Source organism: Nelusetta ayraudi, unplaced genomic scaffold (assembly GCF_046127955.1).
Source record: "Nelusetta ayraudi isolate G7.1 ecotype Tasmania unplaced genomic scaffold, CSIRO-AGI_Nayr_v1 ptg000135l, whole genome shotgun sequence".
Lineage (NCBI taxonomy): Eukaryota > Metazoa > Chordata > Actinopteri > Tetraodontiformes > Monacanthidae > Nelusetta > Nelusetta ayraudi.
Window position 1 is genome coordinate 7674541 of NW_027466185.1, and position 14543 is coordinate 7689083.

The 14543-nt window shown below is 47.3% G+C and overlaps 1 protein-coding gene across 9 annotated transcripts in view; it reads right to left on the reverse strand.

Moving 5' to 3' along the window:
• dock4b (dedicator of cytokinesis 4b) overlaps positions 1 to 14543 on the reverse strand; it is a 116854-nt gene that overhangs the window by 65735 nt on the left and 36576 nt on the right. For 5 of the 9 annotated variants that reach the window (XM_076012283.1, XM_076012290.1, XM_076012289.1 and 2 more), the window contains exons 3-9: positions 14225 to 14265; positions 12862 to 12917; positions 12675 to 12771; positions 11169 to 11389; positions 9668 to 9752; positions 5307 to 5458; positions 25 to 106 (exon numbers count right to left, since the gene is read on the reverse strand). In XM_076012283.1, coding sequence (XP_075868398.1) covers positions 25 to 106; positions 5307 to 5458; positions 9668 to 9752; positions 11169 to 11389; positions 12675 to 12771; positions 12862 to 12917; positions 14225 to 14265 — 734 coding nt within the window. The remainder of the gene's footprint in view (positions 1 to 24; positions 107 to 5306; positions 5459 to 9667; positions 9753 to 11168; positions 11390 to 12674; positions 12772 to 12861; positions 12918 to 14224; positions 14266 to 14543) is intronic. The other 4 variants (XM_076012285.1, XM_076012288.1, XM_076012287.1 and 1 more) reach the window with 1 other exon arrangement.

A 14543-nucleotide genomic window follows, 5' to 3' on the forward strand; every position in this document is an offset into this window, starting at 1 on the left:
CGAAACGCAAAAGTCGACACTCACCACAAACAGCGTGCACTGTCTCTCTGTCTTCTCCGGCGACTTGGGCAGCCCGCTTTTGTTCAGCCTGACAAAGAACCTTTCACTGTGTGCGAGAGAAGGGAGACAGAGGACACACAGCTAGATGAACTGTGGGGCAAAGGGGGGCGAGAAAGATCGGAAAACAAAGTGTCAAGAATGTCGAGCGTCGAGGGCAACGGGGAGAGACGCCTTCAAAGTACCAAGTGCGACGCTGTCTGAGAGAGGGTTGGGTAGGAGGGAGCGCCAGGGATGTCTCCATCGCATCCGACGACGAGAGCGACGAGTGGCCAGATGAAATATTCAAGACGTCGCGTCTCCCCGACAATCTCTTTGACCCAGATAGGACGGCGTCAGCAAGAAATGTCGGCGTGTCGTGGCGGACGCAGAGGGTCAAAGACACTCGGTTGTGACTTGCTGTCAACGATGCTGGTGACGAGGTGATGGCCACCTTCTTTGGCACGACGTGAAATTAGCCGCAATTCCACTGTTCAATTCTAAAACAACCTACTTGGCCAAATGAGGTGGAAGTTATATCATTTAAAGGTCCAGTGTGTAATATTTGGCTTGATTTATGATTATTATGTTGGTAAAAGCTTTATGTAGTGCCCATAAATACAATGGTTGTGATATACACACATATATGTATATACATATATATATATATATATATATATATATATATATATATATATATATATATATATACATGTATATGTATATATATATATATATATATATATATATATATATACATATATATATATATATATGTATATATATATATATATATATACATATATATATATATATATGTATATATATATATATATATATATATATACATATATATATATATATATATATATACATATATATATATATACATATATATATATATATATATATATACATATATATACATATATACATTATGTATGTAACCACTTAATGTCGCTCTTTCTTCTTCAAAATCTCCAAATATTACACACTCAACCTTTAAGCTGCTGCCCTCTGTGAATATTAGGGGTGGGATACATGTGTTATGATAGAAATGTACGTAGTTAAGTACCATTTAGTGTGGCACGGGGCCCCTTTTGATCTATGACCTGCTCGATGTTCTTCTGAAGGCCAGATGTGTAAAATAAAAAAAGGTTCTATGGGCCTGAACTGGAAGCAGGCGGTAGCCATAATGAACAGTATAATAACAAGGTGTCTGTGGTGGCTACAATGTAGGACAGCAAAGGCTGTTGTCGCTCTCAGTTCAAACAGACTTTAGATTGCCACTCGTTGTGTAAGCGTCACTGTGCGCATTGTGTAACGGTTCACATTGTAGAAAATTGAGATGGCCGAAAGAGAAAGAGCTGTGGCAAACAACCTTTGCTTCAAAAGCAACTCAACCTTCCCGTGGAACAGGTAGGGAATGGAGTGCAGGTCGGGGCAGAACAGAAAGAAAAGACTCGGATGGCTTTACATGTATATAAATATATATATAAAAAATGTCTTTTTTTTTCTTCATCCTCTTTGTTCTGTGCCCCCCTTTCTATCTCGCAGACAGGACCAAAGCCAGGCGACGCAGGCATCCTGCTGGGGTCCCCCCTCCCCAGCTCCCGCCACCACCACCGCCGCCGCCACCGTCTCATCCTGGTCGGCCGGCCAGCTCAGGGCCCTAATCCAGTTAGGTGACTTTCACAGTCGGCTGATAAGCGGGAGGGGAAAAACCTTGTAATGCACCAGCGGCTGACAGCGAGCCAAGTCAGCAGCGTGGCCAGCGGACGCCGGCTACAGTGGAGGCTCGCTCACGCTGGTGATCCTCTGCAGCGCCACGCCGCTTACAGTGACAATGGATTACAGCGGTCCGTGATGGGCAAAAGCTATTAAGAGCTTGATTACATGAGAAAGCGTGTTTCAAAAAAAAGAAAAAAAAACACGCGTCTGTGAGGTAAATAGAGAAGCCGCGGAAAGATTTTTTTTCTCCACTCCCCATTCTATGTAGGGCAGTGGCCGCACATTTTTGAATTAATTACGCTCCAAATTATTAATTATGTAAATTCATACATATTCCATCAGAGAGGGAAAAAAAAAGTTTGAGCTTCTTATCGGCCGCACATTGAAACGAACCAGGCGGGAGTCAATTTCACTTCGACTCATTAGCATCCCTCTAAGTTTCCACACCATTTATCCGGCCATATGGAGACGGATTCCAATGCATTAGACATGAGACACACCGATGTTCTCCTGAACCCTAATTAGTGCCCCATTGTTGCCGCCCAAACTCCCAATTAACAGCCACTTCTGCAAAAGAAGACCCCCCCCCCCCCCCCCTCCACACACACACACACAAGCCGGTAACACGCCTCCCCACCCCCGCCGCCGCCTCCACCGGGCGGCTTCGCTCACAGCTGCAGCGTGTTGATGGTGGGAAACCGAAGGGGGACCGGCGGGACCTTATCTCCCTCTATCACCGCCCGCATTAACATAACATGAATGGCCGATCTCCCTTCCCCTCGGGGCGGGCGCGCTGCTCGCTACCGCCTCCCGTGATATCCGCAATTTCTCATCAGGGCCAGCAACGGACTCACGTGATGTGGAGGCAAAGAGGGGTGGAGGCGGGGGTGGTGGGTGAGTAAAATGCTGGACAAATTCAGCAACTTCCCACCCTGGAGCTGAAAGAGCTGAAACTGAAGCGTTCCCGTATGACGAGTGTGGAAAAAGAGTCTGGGCTTAAAATGTGCGCATGAGCGAGTAGGCTTACGCACGCACACGCACACACACACACACACTCATAAAGGCACAGGTTCGGTCCATCCATGCGAGACCTTGTTGCAGTCGGAAGAAGGTTACAGTCAGTGAGTGCGGTAAAAGGGTCCTCATCCCGTTGTCACACAAACCAGACAAAAGTGCGGTGCAGCCTGTCACCCTGTGTGTGTGTGTGTGTGTGTGTGTGTGTGTGTGTGTGTGTGTGTGTGTGTGTGTGTGTGTTTCCTGCCACCAAAAAGCCAGACGAGGGGCTCTGTGTCGGACACAAAGCGGCTGTAAAGGGGCTGCCGGTGTTGGCGGGGCACAGAGACAACGGGTCGCACTTCCATCTGGTCCCTCCAACACACACACACACACACACACACAGACACACACGCACACTCAGGCACACGGCGAGAGAGAGAGAGAGAGAGAGAGAGAGAGAGAGAGAGAGAGAGCAGAAACCACACACACAGAAGGAAGCGTGGAAATGGCCCCGTGCCAGGCATCTTGCAATGGATGTGCATGTGCTGTCTGTGTGTGTGTGAGTGCGTGTGTGTTGCCAGACAGTGAGAGACGATGTTGGCAGAGAGCCACAACGAGATTTCCCTCCAAGATAAAACAACCAGGGCACAATGGCTAAGCTGCCCTCGAACCCCCCCCCCCTCCCCGAGACACCGAATGGAATGAAATTTGGAATTAGCCGATCTTGCAAACGAGATAAAATGAAGGAGGGGTTTATATCCCTAATATGTAGGTAGCTGCGATGCTTTGAATAAAAAGAAATAAATAATGTGTAAACATGTTGATTGTCGGCGCTATTTCCTAGATGTACTTCCCCCGACTGAGGGAGGAGAGCGTCTTTGTGTTCGAGAGGACGAGCAACAAAAACACTTTGAATTCATTCAAATAAAGGAGCCTGATTGCTCTTCCGCGGCTGAGACCCTCAGAGCCCAGAGACAACGAAGGGAAGAAGGCGAAACAGGGATGCGAGAACAGTGAGAGCCATCATGAGTCGGTCATGTGACACCACTGAATGCCAATTACTCCCCTTCAAAAGCGCAGGCAGGGATTTAGTCGTATTTTTCAATTTTCAAGGCAACATTACGAACGACTGTTGAAAAATGCTATTAGTTACGGCAGCTTTTGGTGATCAGAAAACATGGAGAGGAAGAGAAGATCTTATCCAGCTGCAGCAGGAGGACTTGAAACCAGCTCGACTTCTGACTTTTTTGCCTTTCAGTGGGGGTCTGCCAGCAAGCTGGCGAGCGAGGCAAATTCACAGCACAGAGTCAAATCTGGCCGGGCAGCTCTGACTCTCCCAGTTCCATCCATCCATCCGTCTCCTATTAACACTCACCCTTCACTCAAGGTCCTGGGGTGATAAGAAGTGATAAGAAGCCCCTCCTACCAAGAGTCCAAGAGAGAGGACCAAGAGCACGCCGGGCAAGGTCTCCTCATAGAAAGAAGAGCAAGACCCAAGGAAGTGAAGAAATCGGATAAATTTGCTTCCAGTACAAACTTCATGAAAAAGTGATCGTCCAATAATAGCATAAGACAGAGTTGTAGAATGCAAAATCTCATCATATCAGAAAATTAAGAAAATCGACATACGTGTCGTTTTTCTCAGGGGCAAAAAAAAAAACTTTACTCAGCACAAAAAATCACCGTCCTATGATCATTTAGCACGAGACCAACTGACCCAATGCAAAATCAGTGACACATTCCACGGATGACGTGGCTCAAATACAGGAAGGTGCAGCAGCGGCTTCCTGTGCCATGTTGCCATGCGCTGAATGAGTAGACTGTCGCCGACCTGAGGTGACCCCAGGCAGGGCGGGGCAGGAAGGGGAGTGGGGGGAGAGGCGGTGAGGAGGAGTGAGGAGTGAGGAGCGTCAAACGCTGGCACGACTTCTCAAAAAAAAAGGGGGGGTGGGGGGGTGGAGCAGCTTCTGAGCTGCAACGTTGGCACGGCTGTGCCTTGAACCAGCCAGGAAGTTGAAAACGGTGGGAAGGCGGGGGGAAGGGTGGGGGTGGGGGCGGGGGCACTTTCATGTGGCCGTGGCATTTTTAACGCGGAGGAGCGCCGTTGCTTTTGCCCAGTTGTGCGTGTCTGAGTGTGTGTTGCACCGCGCGGCATCATTCATTAAACCCTGATGGATGCAATTACGAGGCAACTCCCGGCCGGAGCGGAGCCGCCGGCTCCACCTCCCTCATTTCACTCTGAACACTCCGTCTGAGGTCACGACGACGGCAGAAAAAATTTCCTCGATTAAACTAAACTAACATTTCCATGCAGTACTGTCAAAAATATGAATTGAAATGATGGCAAGTAATAATAATTGTGACACGTCATGAATATTTTCATGTGCCAAATTTTGACTCTGCTGAATGGCACTTTATGAAGAGTCAACTGTTTGCTATGCAGACTCTTAAATTAATCTGATAAACCAGCCGGGTTCTTTTCTATGTTGTCAGCTCGCCGTATAAATAAAGCTTTTCTAACGACACCAGGGGTCTGCGTTTACCTGAGCGGCCGGTTCTCCCGTCCGTCGTAAATGTGAAAGAAGACCTCCAGCTCTTCGCCCAGGTTGGCGCTCATCAGGCTCTTCATGTGGACAAACAGGTGATGGGTGCTGGCGGCGGTGGGCGTCTCCTTCTTGCGATGGCGGTGCTCCATCTAAAAAACAAAAAGCAAAAAGAAAATTGCACGTTTTGCGGCATTTTGCGGCAGTGCGTTCTGGCTATGGGGTCGATTTGATCGGATGAAACAAACGGGACAATTTGTTAATCCTGGAAGATCCACAAATGACCACAAATGTGGGATCAAAGCCTATCAAATACAGTTAATACCAGGGGAAAAAAATACCACAACATGAGGGATAATCTCTTAATACCAAAAACAGTCCTGTTTAAATCTGCAGTATTCAATGTTGAGGTACTCAAGGTACTCAAAACACATAATGTTGAAGAAAAGTAGCCAAAGCTGACGTGCAAAACGTTAAAAGCTAAAAAAAAATGTAAATAAATGCTGGAGTCTTAATGAACTGGAAAACCCAAAGCGCTGACACTCACGCAAAGCACAGTTCAAAGTCACGTCGCCGCATGTGATATTACATGCTATATTGAGCAGATCAATATCAGAGTGGATAAATAGCGGCCTCACCGGCCCAAAACGCTGCTGAGTACAAATAAGGTGCAGAAGCAACGCGCACGCCGGAGGAGCCTCACTCGCGAGCAACTCGTCCAAATCTACTGTCAACATCCAAAAATACAAGGGCAAACACACACACACACACACACACACACACACACACACACACACACACACACACACACACACACACACACACACACACACACACACACACAGAACACATAGAGCACCAGATGGCCGGTAGAGCCACTGCCAAATTGTGCTCTGCGTTAGCTTGTGCGCTAAGACGTGAAGCCGATGATACTGAGAGAGAAAGTGGAGAGGCTTCGAGAGAAAGCACGCTTTCCACTTCATTTTCTGCAAACTGTAATTAAGGAGGTGAGGAAAACGTCTGCAAGGTCAAATGACAAACCGCTTCCCCTTTTTGAATTCAGTGTGAGCGCGACAAAAAGTGTGTTCACACTCGGGGCCGCGTCAAAAACAGGGTGTACGGCATGAAACCCAGAACACTTCGCACCCTCAGCCAAGGCCATATTGATGATGTCACGCCAATTGGTGTTAGCACTTCAGCTAACTTGTTTGTTTGTTTTTTACACTACCTGGCTAAGCTAGCTTTTTTTTTTTTTGAACGAAATTAAGAGCATGTTGCCATGCCAGCAAAAATGACTGGGAAACACGTTGAAAATGACCTATAAACTAATGCATGAAAAGCGCTTTATGAATAAAGTTGGATTAATTGAAAACTGAAACTGTGCAGTAGTCGATGTTGCCTTGAACAGAGCACAATTAAAGGCACGACACGTCGCCACAGCGCCTCGCCAGACGCTTCCAACAATTCATTTTGCAATCAGAAGGTCCGACAAGACTCAACCACCCTCCACCTGAACCGTTGTAATATCCGTCAGAGCGGTTATTGTATTTGGACTTAATTATTCATTATTCAATCTTGAGGTCCCGGAGGAAAACAAGCGGCGAGAGGTTTTCCCGAGACGTTAGCGGCGTTTACTTTCAATAAGACGTGAGCTCTCTGCGTGCAACCAGGTCCTCGACGCTCGCTGAAATGACAAGGCCTGGAGGCGCAGGAATCTGCTCCGTGTGATCTGGTGACAAGGTTCCTCGTTTTAGCCGATGAAGCTAAAACATGGGGGGGGGGGGGGGCACAAGTGTCTCGATGGCGCCAGCATGCTAATTGCTAAAGCGCAGGGAGATGGGTCGCTGTCGCTCCGTTGTCGTTTCATCACTCGTTTTCATTTAAGTGCCTTTTGTTTTCCATTTAAAATTCACTGTGTGGGTTACCAGATTCAAATAGAAGAATTATTGTTTTTTTTTTCTTCCTGTGCTATCCATCACCACCGGACTCACACGCCACAGTTAATGAATTTATCGCTCGGGGTTCACAGTGCCGCACCGCATAAACAGGGGAAGTTTAAAGTCTTTCATTCTGGTTTTGCCTTTGCCTTTGCCTTTGCCTTGCGCGACAGACCGCCGCAGTTTCAACTCGGCGGACTTAGCGCGAGGAGCATGTTCGGGATTGCACGGCAGTCCTCTCGCTTTCAAGCTACGGCGGAGCAGAGCCCCTTCAAAGGGTGTCTGTTTTCAGAGGTCAAGTGGAGGAAGTCAGCTGAAAAAAATGCGGGGGGTGGGGGGAATCAGGTCCGCCAGCTTAAAAAAAAAGAAACACCTGCCTCTTGAAAAGAAAGAAAAGAAAGAAAAACTGGATGTTCCAGGAATGTGGCTTCTCACTCTCTGCTCTTTTTCTCTCAGGCTCAGATTCCAAAGGTCCGATATTTTACCATTTGTATCGCTTTTTCAAAAATCTCGCCTGCAAAAAGCGGCATGTTTTTAGCCCTGTGTTTACAGCCTGCCAAGCTTCCTTGCTTCTGACTGTGTAGACATGCATCCCTCTGTTATTAACAGCTCGTATACGTCCCTCTCTGCCGCCTCTATATCCCTCTTCCAGCAGATATCGCATACGCATGTGGCTCCGCAACCGACTCCATCGAGCAGCCAAGGTTGCGTTTTCCCACAGCCGAGCACGTACTCACACACACCCGCGTGCATACGCAGCAGGTAATCCCCATCTCAATTTAATTAATCTTCCCCAATGCGGAGACGAGGTGCAGGGATGAAACAAAGAAGCCGGCTCGCAAAAAAGAAAAAAAAAAAAAAAAAAAAGAGAGAGAGGGAGAGCCTGTCGGAGAAATATTGATGTAACGCCGACTCGGTGTGACAGGACGCAGGTAGATTGCGCTTGTTTGCGCCTTTTCAGCGGAGCCGTGTTAAGCTCTGATGCGGCTCTGCCTGCTTTTGTTTTGCCTCACAACAACAACAACAAAAAAAGAAACAGACGGATTAAGGGCCTCAATTACCCCCCGTGAAAAAAAGGGGTGTGTGTGATGTGTGTGTGTGTGTGCGTGTGTGCGTGCGCATCTCCGTGCCAGATAGAATTCTCTTCCCCGTGAGCCCCCCCCCCTTCATATCGGGGCAGAGAAGTGGTTGCCACGGCAACAGCGGTCGGGGGGCTTGGAGAAGGGCCTGGGTGAAGAGGAAGAAGAAGCAGGGAGAGGAGGGAGGGAGGGGTGGAGAGGTTGGTGCGGACTCTACATTGGTGGATGACTGACAGCTTCTTACATCAGCTGGGAGGCCGCAACGGCCGATCAGATTGGTTGGAAACATCCAACGACCGTCCCGCGGGAGCGGGTTTTCCACGAAAAAATCAAATAATGCAGGATCTTTTCCGCAAAATTGAAATTCAATCCGGGTAACAGGTCTGGAGTTTCACAGAGGGAGATTTCAGACCCAGTGGCAGGACGAGGGAACTTTAACTTTTTCTCCTCCAGGCAGTAGATGGCAGGATAAGCAACGTACAATAACATGGCTGTGATACATTGGAGGAGAAAATGACAATCAACTGATTAAACGAAGGACCAATAACGTGCGACTCGGCTACTTGATTTTTGGCTCAATTGCAATACATTTTTTCCAGCTTTTCGAGACAAGGGAATATTTTGTTACTGTATACCTATTACATATGTTGCTGCCATGCTCGCCCGCACACAGACACACAAACAGCCATCACACTGGTTTGTCTGTAACGTCACAAACCATTATCGTCTCCCAATTTGCCTCTTTACTCTTCTCCAAATTAGCAAAAACCACCACAAGCTAGTGTTGAGTTTTTTGGGGGGAGAATTTACCTTACTTTCCAAATATTGGCATCTCCAATATGACACTGAAGTGACTGTTTTCCAACGCGATTTCTCGACAATATAACATTAAAACAGGCCGATGCCATTGATGCGAGTGTTTCCCGCTTATAGTTTTCATGAAAGAACACTTTAGCAAAACGAAAAAGTTTGAGTTTCAAGATAAAATGACATTTCCCTTCTGTCGTAGATTATTTTTCTCACGCTTGAGTGCGTGGAGGCCACCGCAAGACCTCCATCAGCGTAGCGACAAGCAGGAAATGGGTTGAAAATTGACATTGCCGAACGAAGTGGCCCTTTTAAATGAGCACGTCCGGCAATCAGGAGATGGGCCGTGTTACCCGTCACGAGGAGCGTTTTCCCGTCCAATTATCTGCACCCACTTATACGGTTACGCAAGGACTCGGCGGAGGAGCGCGTGCGCACGCGTGCGACTTGACAAACCATCCCGCCGCGCTCTGCCTTGAGCTCGAGGGAGGAGGCGTTGGAGTGGCGCCCCCCGGGGGAGTACGTAAAGAACACTCACCAGTCTGTAAAGCTCGGTGACGCTGATTTCATCGGGGTCCACCATGCTGAACTCCTGCCTGGGCACCAGGTCCAAGCCGAGCTGCCTGAAACACACACACACACGCACACACAGACTGAGCGCTAGACACACAACTCGCACACGCCCGCGCCATCATGTCAAGCCTGTCAGTCGGCTGAAACAAACTTGACAGATTGTCCTCGGCGAAATCCCCTCCCTTCAGCATCAGCATCCCCACCACCACCCTCCCCTGCAATGCCTGCTGTCCTCATCCGCCTCCCCGCTGATTCCCTTTCCCGTCCTCATCACTTTCTAGAAGCCTCCATCCCTTTTTTTCTGCTGGTCAACCCGTCAGACACGTATAGCCTGGAAAATCTTGAATAGTGCGTTTATGTTGACTGGAGAGCAGCTAAATGTGCAAAGAGTGGAATGTCAAATTTTCCTTCGTAGATACTTAAGAGTATCCTCCTGTCGTATCCTAGCCGAGACTAGCCTATGCTTTCCAATAAAGGCCTGTCTTATCCTATCCCATCCCGTGCAATTGTATCCAATTCTAGCCTAGCCAAGCCAAGCCAAGCCAAGCCAAACATAACATACATTGCCCTATTCTATCCTAGGTTACACTCACCTATCCTATCCTAGCCAAGCCAAGCGTACTCTACCCTATTCTATCCTCGGCTATACGCACCTATCCTATCCTATCCTAACCTAGCCAAGCCAAGCCAAACATAATGAACGTATCCTGTCTATATAGTCCTACTCTATCTTATTCAATGCCATACTCACCTATCCTATCCTAGCCTAGCCTAGCCACGTTAAGATCAACATAATGTATCCTTTCTACATAGTACTTTTCTATCCTTCGCTATACAAGCTAAACCTAAACTATCCTGTCTATATAGTCCTACCCTATCCTATCCTAGCCTAGCCTACATAAGCCAAACATAACATATGCTGTCTAGATAGTCCTATCCTATACTAGCCAAACCTAACCTGTCTAAAAAGTCCTACCCTATCCTATGCTATTCTCACCTATCCTAACTTTATTTTACACTGTCGTACACTTTGTGCATGAAATAGTCACAGTCAATGCTGCTTCACCTCGAACAAAAGACATATTTGCAATTTTGATTGGACAACGACAAACGGTACTCTTTTGTTTGTTTTTCAAAGAAAGTTGTCAACCTCTTCTTGGGCGTCGATTTGTGATTCAGCAGGCGCTTCACAATCACAAATGCGCCGCGCAATAACAACTCTTACAGAGTGTAAGGCTGACAACATGTTGCCGGTGATGGATTGCCGCTCTCAAGTGAGTGCAGAGCTGCCGTTTAAAGTTGGACATGAAAATGCATCTTCAAACTTGCTGGAACATGGAAAAATGCAAACCCCTAATCCACGGGCAACTTCCTCGGAGACGGAAGCGACCAAACACAGTGAAGGACCCTTGGGCCATCATAGCAATTGCATGTTTGAAAAGCCAAGACCCCCTCCCTCTACTCACTCGTTGCCCCAGTCCAATCTGGCCGTGATGTGCTGCTTGACGTCCCTCATGCGGTCGTGGGTGAGGTGGCCCACCAGCACCTGCCTCCTCAGGTCCAGGATTTCATTCATCACGTGCCAAAGTCGGTGGAACAAATCCCCCTCGTTCTTCTGCCGGAGCGGCATGGGAAGGAGAGGGGAAGACAAATTGACAGGAAGGAAAGACGGAATGAGGAGGACGGACTGGTAGGAATTTGGCTGGAAAGACGTGTAAAAAAAAAAAATAATAAAATAAATGACAGAGATTGGCCTTTAGAGTGACGGTTGGGTTGGGCCCACCAGCAAAGCCAGACACCAGAACATCGATTTTGTTTTTGCTTTTTTTATTTTAGCAAATTAACCTCGGAGCCCTGCTGTTTCCCCACCACCGAAGTGCTTGCTCTTTGATCGGTCAGCACTCTTCATCCCGATTTAATCAGCACCCAGGACGGCTTAATAGGCCGCAGACGCTATCAAGCCAGCTAATAAGCCCGCACAAACAAATTTATTGTGAGGAAAAGCCGAAAGACTTTGCTTCGGGTGCTCGGCCATTACAGCTCAACGGCGACGAAGACTCTCAGTAGGTGTTTATGCTCGTCCTTGTGACAACATATGAAACATTATTGCATTTACACCATGAATTCATTCCATTTAGAGGGTCCCATACTTTATCAATTTCCAGACACTTGCGCAATCAGTTGCACCCAAAACTATGCAGATCTCCCAAAAGCAGCTTATGTCGTTTGGTTTTACCGTCCTGCTCAAACAGATATTTTGTTAAACCTTCCATGTGAGAGGAGATGAAAACGATGCAAGGACAAATGGGAAGAAAAAAAACACTAGGTTGTTGTCGTCACTCGCGACAAAGCGAACTGAGTTCTTACTCAGAGCCCCTGAACAGGGTGTTTTCGCGAGCTAGCGAGTTAGCGCGGATGTTTCGTCTCATTTGTGGGGAGTTCAGAGACAGGCTAGCGACACAGCATTGTTATCTACGACGTGAGACTTTACATTCAACCAGGCATGGAAAAACTACGGCCCGGGGTCCATATGCAGCCACAGCTTTTTAATCCGGTCCGCTGAACTTGAAGAAATCATATTAATAGTAAGCAAGTCATAGAAAAGCTGTATTTTATCAATTTCTTTCAGTGTTTTAAGAGTCATTTCAATAAAGAGCTAAACACTGTGGGGCTTCAAAGACAATGATTTTGTTCTAACTTAGCTCTTGTTCATTTTCAATTGACATATCCCCTGATATATTTTTTTCTCCTGAGGTGGGTCACCAAAACACTCCATCTATCTGCTCCTGCTCCGGCGCCCTCTGTCACATTTTAGAACCCACTGTTCTCCACCAGTCAAAAGGTTTGCCCATCCCTGCATTAAACGGTCGAATACCAGGATGTTTTTTTTTTTCGGACGCCAACACAGCTCTGACCTTCAGCCTCCACAATCAGAAGTGAGCACACACACCAAGACCCTTGCTTTTCCTTACCACGTAGAGCTGTTTCCACATGGCGCCCCAGTCCCGCAACGTCGACGTCATCTCGGTGATGACGGAGTCCTCGACGGGGATGACCGTCTCGAATTGCCTGAGAGTGGGAGGGGCCAAAGCGTTGAGCAAAGCCTCCTCACAGAAATAACACAAAAGAGGGGGTGGAGGGGTGTGTGTGCAGACTAACCCTTTATTCTTGATGTGGGCATTCTTCAAGTGGATGTAGCTGCAAGGGAAGATCCCCTGTGGGGGGGGGAGAAACAACAAAAAAACAAAACATGATGTTGATTTGCTTCCATTCATGTTGAGACGTGGCACTCGGCAATGATGCGTAGGGGGTGGGGGGGAACCGAGCCGAGCTTCTTTGTAGGTTAAAACGAAGGGGAGCGGAGGGAGAGGGGGAGCAGAGGGAGAGGGGGAGCAGAGAGGGAGATAAAAACAGCAGCAGCGGGATTTGGGGAGATGCACACAAGTGTAAAAAAAAAAAAAAAAAAAGGAAGAAAGAAAAAAGAAAGGCGAGGGGATGCTAGCTAACAAACTGAACAGGCCCTCCCAGGTTGACTCGACGTGATCAAAGCAGAAGTTACTGCGGAGTATCAGGGGATAAAAGGCGGCACTTTCAAACGCGCACTTTTTTTCCTTTCTCCTTTTTTTTCACGTTTTACAGTGAAGTCTCATTTTACCTCCCGCGCAGCAGCTTCAAACAGAAGCTCGCGTGATTAGCAGTGCTTTAGCAGGCACTTGACTCGACTGCGTTGAGAAAACAAGCACCTAAGTTCAGGCTCGCCGGCTGCATTTCACCATGATTGTAATTTCTTTTTTTGCCGGTTTCAAATGACAGTTTCGCCTCTCAAATCACGTCTGTTTGCTTTTCTGCCAACTGGGTAATATTCCCCCGCTGTTCATTCCCTCTAAAAAAAAATGTTGCTAACTTTTGGCTCAAAAATATGTTTCAAATTATACATTCTTGTTGAAATAGGAGGGAAATTCACACTTTTAGAAGCCAACCTCACTGAGATGAAACTGAAATTACTCTTCCAGTGACGAGTCTGCACACCTACAGGGGTGTTTCTTGTGTGTTTTTTCATGCAGGAAATCACATCACCGGGTGTTTGTTTTTTTGTTTTTGTTTTTTTCCACTACGTGCGTTATGTTACGTGTTAATTAACAGCCTACTAATAGCGCCTACTGAGATTCCGTTCTCACCGACTCCCATGTGAGTGAGAACGCAACGTCAAAGGCGATAACATTTGAGCATAGGGCTCGCCGTCACTTCATTCAGAGCAACTTTACTGCGCCTGGGACGAGTGCGGACCACACTGCGGAAAGCAAAGCGCGCACATCGCTCAAAAGGCTGTCTGTACGACCAGCTGATTGCAAACGGCGGACGAGAGCCCAACAGTCACGCGAGAGAAGACGCGCCAGAAGATCGGGGGTGGGGTGTGCGAGTGGGCGGCAGGCAGGCAGGCAGGCAGGCAGGCAGGCAGGCAGGCAAAAGGGAAAAACAAAACAAAACATGAGAACATGCGGGGCGAAAAAAAATTGCTCACCTTGATGTTGGGATTCTTCAGGATGAATCCTCGGTACCAGCCTGCAGAGAAAAAGCAACGTTTTAATCATCACGGCATGTTGCTGGGATACTTGACCAGAGCTGACCAGGCAAGATTTGTTTTTTCCTCCCAATATGTTGTTAAATTTCTATTTTATAATTTGTGATTTGTAATGTATAATATCTATTTAGAATTGCAATTGAATGGAATATGAACTGGCTTGAACGGTCGTTGAACAAACACCCTGAGAGGCACAGTTTGCCCAGCTTTGACGTTTTAGGTGAACTATGCCTTTAAAAATCCCTGGTGACACTGGTGT